At 37.4% G+C, this 12,795-nt stretch overlaps 2 protein-coding genes across 3 annotated transcripts in view; both read left to right on the top strand.

The window, feature by feature from the left end:
- Positions 1-2,933, top strand: part of LOC106874051 (gastrula zinc finger protein XlCGF49.1) — a 19,238-nt gene extending 16,305 nt beyond the window's left edge. The window contains exons 2-3 of one of the 2 annotated variants that reach the window (XM_014921616.2): positions 1,250-1,355; positions 1,848-2,933. In XM_014921616.2, coding sequence (XP_014777102.1) covers positions 2,151-2,870 — 720 coding nt within the window. In that variant the 5' untranslated portion in view covers positions 1,250-1,355; positions 1,848-2,150 and the 3' untranslated portion in view covers positions 2,871-2,933. The remainder of the gene's footprint in view (positions 1-1,249; positions 1,356-1,847) is intronic. The other variant, XM_014921615.2, reaches the window with a different exon arrangement.
- An 8,855-nt stretch (positions 2,934-11,788) lies between these two features.
- The window catches only part of LOC106874059 (gastrula zinc finger protein XlCGF8.2DB), a 9,435-nt gene continuing 8,428 nt past the window's right edge, over positions 11,789-12,795 (top strand). The window contains exon 1 of the mRNA XM_014921636.2: positions 11,789-12,572. The gene's annotated coding sequence lies outside the window, so the exon portion shown is untranslated. The remainder of the gene's footprint in view (positions 12,573-12,795) is intronic.

Raw genomic sequence — 12,795 nt, 5'->3', positions numbered from 1 at the left:
CATGGTGTCACTATTTTAGTTAGTTTAGTGGTCTGGAACATCGGGGGTCACCATTTTAGAGGATAGGTTGTATTTCATCTAATGTGATTCTACTCAGAAGGCCGTAATCTCATTTGATAAGAAACCCAGTATAAAGAATATATAAAACAAGGCTATGATTTTAAATACATATATATACAAGCGGGATGATAAATAAAAATGATCTGATGCGTGGAGGCTATAGTCTTTTCCTGTGCATTTGCTCCTGTCTGCTATCTGGCATGTGTTGTCAGAGAACCAGTTAGGTTATGTCTTCACAGTCTTGTATCTCGATGCAGAAAGTGGTAGTGGTAAGGGCTCATGCCAGAATCTCACACTCTAACACCATCTAGTGCCAGTTTGCTTAAACCCGCTGCGCCTACAATCTGTCCAATATTTTGGGACCTAGAAGTCCCTTCATCAGGGTTTAAGAAACTTTATTTGGATAATGTTCCAATTTCCTCTCTTTTGCTTTCAAGCATTTTTGATGGTTATTTCAGTTTCCACATGAATGACATAATATTTCGTGAAATTAATTTTCTTTTTTGTATGAGATGTTTAGTTTGTGTGCCTGTGGGTGTATCTTTTATGTCAAGTACCATGTGCTAAGTTCTGATCTATTATTTATTTGTGGGGTGAGTCTATGTATGAGCAAGGCTTCCTTAATTGCCCACATTTCTATCACTGGCTTTAATGGTAATGGTAATATGTTGGTTGATGTTTCTACATTTGTCAATGTGTTTTTTGAATGAGGATGTGCATGTGTTGAGATGTTCTTTAATGCAGGTGTAGAGTGTTCTAGTCATGCTGCCAATGTAGAACTCCTTACATTTGTTGCATTCAATCCGGTATGCCACATGTGTCTGCTGGCACATACCATTATCACAGATAGGGCAGTTAGTCAGCGAGCATTGATTGTTGTTGTTTCTGGATTGCTTTTTAGACAGGCATTCATGTACAGAAGGGCTGGAGTGTGCTAACTATATGTCCAGTTCTTTGCTGATTGCTGTGATTATGCTTTCACTGAAATGTGGTAATTTCATGAAGCAGGTGTTAGAGGAGGTCTTATGCTTCTGTTGCCTTCAGTTCTTAAGTCGATTCATTGTGGATGTTGGGTATCTGTTCATCTTCAGTACATCTATGAAGTGTGCAGTGTGAGTGATCTGGTCCTCTGTCTTGCTACATTTATTCTGGATACATGTAAGTTCATTTCTTATATAACCAATTTTAGCACCAAGGGGAAGGGCTGATCTATAATGCAGTCTCTACTGGCAGCTTTCTTGGACTGATAAAAGAACAACAGCAACAACAATAAAAAAAACAACAAAGATTACCAGGTAACTTACTTTTAATTTTTGTTACCTCATCTTACAGTCTATTTTGCATTGTTTAGCCTTCTATCTCTTTCAATGTTACACATATATATACAATGCTTCAATCAAACTAACATTTTATTATATATCTGTGTGTGTGTGTGTAATATATGAGGGTGCTGAAAAGTTCCTGGCTTCGGGTAAAAGAAAATACAATAGGATCAGTTAATTGTGATTTTATTCAATATATTCCCCCTCTCAGATTCACACACTTATTGCAGTGGTCCATCAGTTTTTCTAATCTTTGTAAAAGATCTTGGAAAGTTGGGTCTTCAGCTGGACCTTTCACGATAGCTCTTAAAGCCAAGAACATTTGAGCTCTCTCTCTCTCTCTCTCTCCCCCCTCTCTCTCTCTCCCCTCTCTCTCTCTATACATGCACATATATATCACACATACACCTGTGTGCATGTTATGTAATGTATGTATATTACACAGAGAATTTTTTTCTATTTCAGGATTTCAAAATAAGAAAAGACAGCAATAACAACACCAAATCTATGCAACAATTAATTAAAGCCATTTATCAATCACTTCTCTGGAAGTTTTTGAAGTAACCTTTTGAAAATACAGATGATCTTAAGTAAACCCTATTGACAAAAAAATATTGTCATCAATTGTTATTGAGGTCTGTTATACAGTTTATTTACATATTCTCTTTACGTGATACACTCACAGAATTAGAATAATCTTGGACATATTGACTACATTGAAGTCTGTTATTTCTACCAGTGAATACCTGTACACAATAGGATTTAGCTATGATCTCCACTGATAAACTGTTTCAGTGTGAGAAATGTCCGAAAACTTACTGTTATATTTCAGGGCTGAGAAACCATCTGAAATTACAACACAAAAAGAAACCCATAAAATGTGATGTTTGTCACAAATGTTCCTGTAAAAATCCCAGCCTGAGAGAACAATGCACCAAGACTCAAACGAAAAGAAAGCAATTTCGTTGCAATATATGTGGCAAATTTCTCAGGGAACATTCAAAACTGAGGCGTCACATGAAAAAGCGCACAAGGGGAAAACAGTTTCGTTGCGATGTATGCAAATTACCTATTAGCATCAGGACCAATCTGAAAACAAATCTCAGAACATATCCTGGGAAGAAATTATTCCAATGTGAAATATGTCAGAAGAAATTCTCAAAAAAATCCACACTCAATCAACATATCGCGATGCATGAAGAGAAATCATTTCAGTGTGAAATATGTCCAAAATCCTTCAGTGAAGCATCAGACCTGGCCACACATGTAAAGTTACATGCCGAAGAGAAACCGTATCAGTGCAAAGTCTGCAATAAACAGTTCGTAAAGAGAGCCTGCTTAAACTCTCACTCTCAAACTCACAGTGAAAATAAAAAATTTCAATGTACAAAATGTCCAAAATATTACATTTATCATTATTCACTGAAAAGACATCTTGTTAAGCATGAAAAGGAAGATGAAGGCCAGAAAGAAACACAAACAGAATAAAACAGAAAATAAAGATGTAACCAAAGAAAAACAATTAAATCAATAAAAATATATTTTCAGTTATTTATTTCATTCAAATTTTTATTATGGAAAATATTACTTTCTTCTTTACATTTAGTTATAAATGACCTTTACCAATGCACAAATTGACTACATCCTCACAAGACACAGGGATAGATATATATTTGTAAATGCAAAATCAACTCAACGTAAACTAGTCATTGGTGACTGTTCAAGCTTAGGACCAGAAAGATCCAGAGACACAAGCCAGTATAGAAAAGGAGGTTGTGGGAACTCAAGGATCCTTCAGACAGGTAGAAATTTAGAAATGTTCTCAATGAGGCCTATGATGAGAAGGAGAGAGAGATAGAGACATATGTTGTTGGCACTCTGTCGCTTACGACGTCAAGGGTTCCAGTTGATCCGATCAACGGAACAGCCTGCTCGTGAAATTAACGTGCAAGTGGCTGAGCACTCTACAGACACGTGTACCCTTAACGTAGTTCTCGGGGATATTCAGCGTGACACAGTGTGACAAGGCTGACCCTTTGAATTACAGGCACAACAGAAACAGGAAGTAAGAGTGAGAGAAAGTTGTGGTGAAAGAGTACAGCAGGGTTCACCACCATCCCCTGCAGGAGCCTCGTGGAGCTTTAGGTGTTTTCGCTCAATAAACATTCACAACGCTCGGTCTGAGAATCGAAACCGCGATCCTAAGACCACGAGTCTGCTGCCCTAACCACTGGGCCATTGTGCCTCCACCGAGACATATGATGTAGAGGACAACTGGAAGTTCCTACAGGACAATCTGCTAAGAGCAACAGACCAAATTCATTATTGGAGCAAAGTCTCTGCCAGACCAAGGGTCATAAAAGAGAAGAGATGGGTCTGGAATGAGTGTAAAAGAGGGGGTGGTAGCAAGGAATCCTATCAGAAAGCTAAAAGAGAGGCTAGATGTCAGGTCTATCTAGCTAGGGTAGAAGCAGAAAACAAGAGGTTTGCCAAAGTCCTATAGCATAAAGCTCAGAGATTTGAATTGTTCCAGATAGCTAGACAGCGTGTCAGTGAGAATTGAGATATTGTAGAAGAGAAGTGTGTGCAGATGGATAATGGTATGCTTGCACTTAGTCATGTGAACAAGAAAGAGACATGGAAAAGTTACTATGCAAGACTTGAATGTAGAGAACGAACAGGATGAAGAGAGTCTCTCTCATGTGAACTCAACAGAGGGCCCGGCTATCCTAGGGACAGCAGTATGGTTGATAAGGCAATTAAAAACGTGAAAACCAGGAAAACCCCTGGTCCATTGGGAATCACAGCTGAGATGCTCAAAATATATCTGGTAAGGTAAGATACGGGCTAGTCACCCACATGGTTAATCAGGTCGTTCAGGAAGGTGTAATATCCAGTGACTGGCATAGCAGCATCAAGGGTAAGAGTGATGCTTTAGATAGAAGCAATTATAGAGGCATAAAACTCTTGGAACAAGTGATGAAAATTATGAAGAGAGTTATAACCCGATTAATTAGGAGCAGAATTAGGCTAGATGAAATACAGTTTGGCTTTGTCCAGGGAAGAAGCACTACCGATGCTATTTTCATAGTCAGGCAACTGCAAGAGAAGTACTTAGCTAAGAATAAACCATTATTCTTGGCATTCATTGATCTAAAGAAAGCCTTTGATAGAGTGCCCCACTGTGTGATATGGTGGGCTCTGAGGAGGCTAGAAATAGACAAGACGAGTAGCAGGTGAAAGCTGCACAGGCCATGGACAAAGATGCTGTCAGTAAGTTGGGAGATAACCTTGACTAAGGCAAAAGAAGGGCATCCAGCCATAGAAACCATGCCAAATCAGACTGAAGTCTGGTGCAGCTCCCATCAAACCATCTGACCCATGCCAGCATGAAAAACTGACCTTAAATGATGATGATAGTAATAATAATAAATAACCTATATATGTATGTATTTATATATATATATATATATATATATATATATACATACCTATATATGTATGTACTTATATAAATGTAAAGACTGGAATGTATTATTTTTAATTCTGTAATTACACTTGTTTCATTTCATGGGAAATACATTTTGTGAACATAAATATTAATAATAATAATAATAATCCTTTCTGCTATAGGCATAAAGCCTGAAATTTGGAGGAGGGGGCTAGTCAATTACATTGACCTCCCTCCCCTCCCCAATACTCAACTGGTACTTATTTTATTGACCCTGAAAGGATGAAAGGCAAAGTCAACCTCAGTGGAATTTGAACTAGGAATGTAAATATGGATGAAATACCATTAAACATTTTGCTCAGTGTGCTAACAATTCAGCTAACTCACAGCCTTAATAGTAATAATAATAATAATGATCATGATAATAAGAGCACTCAGAGAGCGCAAACCTCTGCTAAGGCAACACCAACAATTAGCCAGAGATGATTTTTAAAATGCAAATATCTGAAATAAACTTGACTGCTCTCACAAATAAGAATACTAAAAATGAACCCAATCACTCTTAAAAATTAAGTAAAAAAAAAAACAGAAAAAAATCTAGAATCCTTGTCCAGCATCAGATTGATCCCAAAATTTAATCAGTTCATGCCAGTCACGAGGCCCAACATCCCTGAAAGTTTCATCCGAATCCATCCAGCTGTTCTTGAGATGTCTTGTCCATAGACAAACAAACAAACACAACTGAAAACAATACCTCCACCTTCGCTAAGGCGGAGGTAATAATGATTTCTTTTATTTGCCACCAGGGCGAAGGATGAGGAGGACAATACAAGGACAGGCATAAAGTATGGGCATTTAAATATAATGGAATGATAAAATGAAAAGTATACACGTTATACATTAGAAGAAGGGAAGTATATATATTATACAACACTAGAAAAAGAATGGGGAAAAATGTGATAGTGATGGACCTCTAGTATTTTTGCCAAATTTGGTGAAAAATTTGTGGCGGTATATTGAACAGATCTTCACCAAATTTGGCAAAAATACTCATAACCCGAACCCTAACCCTAACTCTAAAACCCAAACCCTAACCCTAAAACCCGAACCCTAACCCTAACTCTAAAACCCTAACCCTAACCCTAAAACCCTAAAGCTAAAACCAATACAAACGCACGAATGATGTCATAAATAACAGTATTGCCGATAGTTGTTGTTGACAAACAACAGCACTAATTTTATTCAAGGGAAAAGATCCCATTACACTGCACAACGTTTTGTTGACAATCCACAGCAGTAATTGTTTTCACCTCAATAGACGTCAGTGATTGGTTGAAATTACTGAAATACAACTTTTAACATGAAATAACTTCGAATATAAAAATTTTTCTCTGTTCTATAAGACAAAATATACAAGTACATGAAGTTTTAAAGTGTTTTGGTAGAAAACACACTAAATAAAACCTAAATAAAAAATGGTGCCCGCCAAATCAGAAAGATCCGTACCGGTCAAGTACTGCAGTTGATTTAACCCTTTATCATTAAGAATACTTCAATTGCAATCTTTATTTATTTACATTGTTTTGAATTAATCATGCATTATATTGTAACTTTGTGATCTCAATGATGTGATTGTATATTTTTAGAATGGCACTGTTGGGTAGGTGTGAAAGGCCAGATTTGGCCAGTTTGAACATAAAACAGGTTGGATATGGTCAAGGTGCAGGCATGGTTGTATGGTTAAGAAGTTTCCCAACCATCAAGCCTTGGGTTCAGTCCCACTGCGTGGCACTTTAGGCAAATGTCCTTTACTATAGGCCCAGGCCAACCAAAATCTTGTGAGTGGATTTGGTACACAGAAACTGAAAGAAGCCTGCCATATAAATATACATGCATGTGTGTGTGTTTGTATGCCCTTGTCTAGACGTCATGTGATGGTTGTAAATGAGCACCAACATCATACAAGCCTGGAAATATGTTTCTTGGAAACAGATAAGAGTTGGCAGTATGAAGGGCATCCAGCTGTAGAAAATCTGCCTCACAAATTCTGACTGATGCATGCCAGCATGGGAAAGTGGTATTAAAGCACACATCCTAAATGTGTGCTTACATTTTCAGTGCTCTTTTTGATTGCACAGTTATTTCTAGTACACATCAGCTCTTGTATAAACACTGGTGTACATCAGTATGTATCAGACCTTGTATACACACTGGTATATATCAGTATACATTATATCTTGTACATGCACTGGTATACATCATCATCATCATCATCATCATCATTTAAGGCCTGTTTTCCATGCTGGCATGGGTAGAACAGCTGGTAAGGCTGAGAGTTGCACCAGATTTCATTGTCTTTTCTGGCATGGTTTCTATAACTGGATGCCCTTCCTAATGCCACCCAGAGTGCCCTGGATATTTTTTCTGTGATACTAGCATCAGTACTTTTAACATGGCACCAACATGAGTGTTTTTCATGTGATACCAGAACCAGTATCAATCCTGTTGTGGTGGATGGTTCTTGAGTACAGCTAGGTGCCAGATATCTTGGCCTTTTGTCATATCCTTTGTAAGGCTCATTGTCTCGAGATTAGCTTTCAGTACTTTATCCCATGTCTTCCTGGGTCTCCCTCTTCAACAAGTTTCCACTTTAAGTGATCAGCACTTCTGTATGCAACTGTCTACATCCATAATGTGCAGACTTTGTATATACACTGGTATATAACAGTATATATCAGAACTTGTATACACACTAGATATACATCAGTACACATCACAATATGTCAGATCTTGTATACACACTGGTGTATATAAGTCCTTGTGTACATAGGTATCCATCAGGCTGAGAATTAAACAATTACCTTGCAAAAGCAGTTAAATATTTGTCAAAGCTTCCTTAAAAATGGAAAAACACAATGGACACTGTTGTCTTAGATAAACTATACCTAAGATAAAGTGTAGGATGGTCATCACTAGAATTTGACTTTGATCAGAGTCTTCTTGTTTAGGGTTGCCTGGCAACTAAATAACAAACTTTCGCTCCCGGTCTCAATATTTACCTTGAATAGAGTGGCAAGCTTGCAGAATCGTTAGCATACTGAGCAAAGTGCTTAGTGGCATTTTGTTTAGGCAGGGGCTAAACAATAACAACCACAATCTTTAATAATCTTTTGAGATATTTCTTTGCATCTACAGATTCTTACATCTAGAGTAAGTCTCTACTTAAAATTTGAACCTGGGACTCATTACTTCAGATTAGGAATGTTTTATCACAACTTGACCTGATGTCATCATGAAGAAATTGACCAATAACTTTTCAACAGACAGATGGAGTGATTGACATCAGCAAAAGAAATTGACCATTTAAAATCACAAAAGCACTTGATTACATCAAGCAGAAGATGAACCAACCATGTAGATGGCACCCTTCCTTCCTAATCTTCCTTCTTGACATAGAACTTCATTCTTACCTAGCCCCTAAGCTATATTTTCTTTTCCAACCACCTTTTATCATTTTGTTTTCCTTTTCCCTACCTTCTGTTCTCATTCTTTTATTTTTTTTCTGATGAAGGACTTGTGTCTGAAGCGCCAAGATTCTTTACCTTTTAAGTGTTAAACTAATTTCGTTTTTGGATTTGGTTTGCAAGATTCTTTATGTGAGTTCATGTGTTGAAGCATATTCTGTTGTGTCTAGGAAGAGTCATTCTCTTTTAGTACCTTATAATTTAACACACTCACTGGTAAAATTTCCACTCATTTACTTATTTATTTTTCTAAAATTTTCGTTGTCTTGCAACCTTTTCAATAGTTGTTGACTCTGTCCATTATTGAAGCTGCGTTCTTTTTGTTTGTTTGTGCACTTGTGTGTGTGTGTGTGCATACACATGTATGTATGTATGTATGCATGTATATATATGTGTACGTTTGTATGCATGTATTCTGCCTGCATATTCATGTGTTTGTGTGTTTTTATGTGTGTGTGTGTGTGTGTGTGTGTGTACCTCTGTCTCCTTGTGCATGCATGTCCGAGTGTGTGTGTGTGTGGGGGGTTCAACTATGTACTGTGTCTGTATGTATGGACGTGTATCTCCATATGTGTCCTTGTGTGAAGTGAAGTGTGTGTGTATATATGGTCATGTGTTTCAGTCTTCATTTGTGTATGTGTGCTTGTCTGTTCATATAACCTATATACTATCCATCTGTATGTCTATCTGTTTACATCCATATCCATATGCCTACAGACATGTGCATATACATATACACATATGCACTCACCCACACTCACACATATATACATCTATCTACATAACAGCCCACTAACTATTCTACTCTACCTGTGGATATGGGGGAATGACATCTACTACATTATTTAGTACTGGGGATATTTCATTTATGAGGACGTACTCCTGTATTTGTCTGAGTGTTGGGTCCTTTGGGTGCTTGGATAAAATGCGGATGTCAAGTTGACCCAGGTTGCCTCCATGTTGGTCCTTGGCATGTTTGGTAGAGTATGGAAGACTGTTTTTTGTCGTCATATTGTTTCAAATGTTCATTTAATCATTCCGCAATGCTCCTAGATGTCTCCCCTATGTATGTCATGTTCATGTCTTTTTAAGCATCTTCTATGCATCTTATGCTGTAAACTACATTTCTAGTTCTTCAGTTAATGCCAAGGCTAATCCTACATAGCATGGTGTTATCATTGGTGCATATGGTATTCTCAAAGGGGTACGTCCTACATAATTGTGATCTGACGGAGCTCCCTGGTTTTTCAACAATCTTAATGTTGAGTTTGGTCTCTTTCAGAGCTTTCCTAAATCTACGGGCTAGTTCTCCATGGGCTGTGGCCTCTACAAACATCACTCTTTGATATTTGTCAGTTTTATACCGCATGTTCACCCTATTTGCTTTGTCATAAGTTCTTTGTATCCTATTCCAGTCTTTGTTTCTATATCTAGGACAGGTACCACTGGTATCATTACATGTAATGTTATCTAACTTCTTTCTAGCACCTCTGTATACTTGAACCCTATCTTTCTGATCATTTCCAGAGAATCGCATGTGGTGCATAAAGTTCTGTACATGTTTCTTCATTTCATAGGGTTTGCATAGTGGGGACATGTAGTTCATTATCCTAAGTCTGCTATCAGTATGTTAATTTCCATGTTGTGTGACAAAGCTGAGGTCTTGTGAACAACATATTTCGAAGCTATGGGTTTCATGTAATAGGAGTGGAGGAGCTGCACTCTATTGTTCACAGTGTAGTGGAAAAGGTGTATCAGAATGTATTGAGGTAAACAGATGCAATAGGAATGTGGATGCCTTTGAAGTAAATAATGGAATGACATCGATTTATAGCTTAAATAATTTATTTATGGAATTTGCATTTGCTGGTGGTATATACAAGTTTTCACTACATTTATTTGTTGCCAACTGCTTCGAGCGGGCAAAGAATTCAACAGGATTCATCTGTGGATATGCTAGAGTAAAAGCTGATTATGTTTTGTGTTTGTGTGTGCTTTGTTCATCTGAGAAAATACTGGTCGGTTATCTCGTGCGCTCTATCTGCGTCCAGATCCTTTCTGTCTGTCCCTTTGCTGACCACAGTATTTATAACCCATTGTGGAAGCTAGAAGGACAGACATACTGCGGGAGAGATTGTGTCTAAATAGGTTAGCTCCTGTCCATTTGAACTTCGCCTGACATGACTGAGCTCGGAGGTCGAAGGGAGACGATCTATCGTTTTTTGACAGGACAAAGAAAATTTCTTTCATGCCTGTTTGGTCAGTGGTGGCTCAGACAAGCGAGAATCTTTAGATTTGGTTTCGAATCTGAACTTGGAGAAATGAAGTGTTAGCTTTTACAACAGTCTCTAACCAAAGTTCAGTATCAAGGATGGGGAGTCTATTGTTGGGGTACCTAGTGTGGTAATCTATTGTTACCTTGATACTTTGGTGGATGGAGTTCGCTACTTGCTGGATGCTCTCTATTACATTCCTCTCAGTTTCTACGTTACTGTTACTAGAGTTGGTCTTAACTATGATATTAATGTCATCTATATACCTACTGTAGAGTAGAAGAGTTGTGCACTGTTCTGTTAAGGATTGCTTAAGTTTTCTGTCCCACCAGGTCATGAAGAGGCCTGTCACATCTCCAGCTACACCGACACCAATAGCTGCACCCTGAATCTGCTGAGGTGATAGTGGTTGGTTTTCCCCCTCTGTGACCTGGTGGGGCAGAATCATGGTCGTTAAACAAATACATTTGTTAAAACTCGTGTTATGTTTTTTTATTTTTGTGTCTATGACCTAATCAAGTGGGTCCCAAACTATGAGTCACGACCCACTGATGGGTCTCGAACGGAATCTTAGTGGGTCGCAAAAAGTTATAAAATTACGCGTTAGCTTTGATTAACTGCTGTCTATCGAGATAGTTCAAGACTCATGTTTTCAATACCAGACTGGTTGTTTTATCAAGCATTAGGCTTTTTAAATTCTATTATTGAGCGTAATCTGAAATAAATTTGTTTCTTTCATTAATGTTTTTACCCAGTAGAGTTAAGTGGGTCGCCATAAACTGGTGTCATAAATAGTGGGTCGCGTCTCTAAAAAGTTTGGGAACCACTGACCTAACCTATATAAGGTCCCTCAAAAAATGACAAAAACAATGGGCAGCAGATGGAAAGAAGTAGGAACGTAGTCAAGCGGCACGTCAGCAGCTCTTCAGCAATCGGCTTGTTAGACTTGACGACACGATCTGGCAAATATGAAAAGATGGAGAATTGTAGCGAGAAATATCTGTGATAAACTCTATTATAAAAAACAACAACAACAACATAATCGATAATAATAAATAAATAAAATAAACAATAAAATTCTGTTCCTTCGCCTGTCAGATGTTTATCGTAAACCACAAACATTGCATGAACAATTGAAACCTCGACTTCATTTCCGTTCATCCACTTCACATTCATGTCAATGTTACACATGATTTCAATATATATGTATGCATGTAGCTTAAATATTTATTATAGACTTGATCACTGGATATCCAGGGAATGGTTTAACTTACAAACACCGTAACCATCACAATCCCCCGCATCACTTTTTGATATAATTAACCCCACAACCATCATCACTATCAACATGATTACATTTACATGCATAACATGTCTAATATCGTCAACAAGATAATTTGGAACATTAGCCAAATTTCCTGTAAATGATTTTATGCCATATTTTAAAAGAAAAGCACAGTCGCATTGGATAATATTGTCTTAAATATACAAATACTCGAAAATGACAGAATTGTCACGGATAGAGCGTCTTTTATCGCAAGTCTGCTCAATGTGGACAGGCCTACAGTCAAACAATTTCATTCTCACTAATAAATGCTCATAATCGCCAAAACTCCCATGTCTCCATCACTATTATTATCTTCAACATCACTCTATAGCATACATCAGCACCATCATCAGCATCACAATTTCGTTTAACATCATAAAGACCATTACCACTAATATTATCATTATTATTCTCTAATATCAAGATTACCCTACAAAAATGAATAAAAGCAAAAATAAATAAAATCCACAACACGGAGCATTTTTGATGTTGGCAAGTTATAAAACATGTGGCACTTTTGGTCATCCGTATTATATAGGGGGAATACTACGGAAGTATTCTTTCAGTTGTGTAAGGAAAAAGAAAAAATCCATTATCAGATGATGTTTGCAGCGTGTAAGTTCATCTTCGACTATATTTCGTCTTTGCCGTTATTGCTTTCATTGTTATCAGGATAAAATGCATGAACATCATACAATCTCATTCCCTCACATCTTTAAATCCATGGCCTTGTGCCTATGTAAAACATTATATCATTATCATCATTGTTAACAACACTGGATGCAGTCAGTGTTTGTATATATATATATATATATATATATATATATATATATATATA

Source organism: Octopus bimaculoides, chromosome 14 (assembly GCF_001194135.2).
Source record: "Octopus bimaculoides isolate UCB-OBI-ISO-001 chromosome 14, ASM119413v2, whole genome shotgun sequence".
Classification (NCBI taxonomy): Eukaryota; Metazoa; Mollusca; class Cephalopoda; order Octopoda; family Octopodidae; genus Octopus; species Octopus bimaculoides.
Note: the sequence above shows the minus strand (reverse complement) of the source record. Positions and strands in the feature narration are given on the sequence as shown.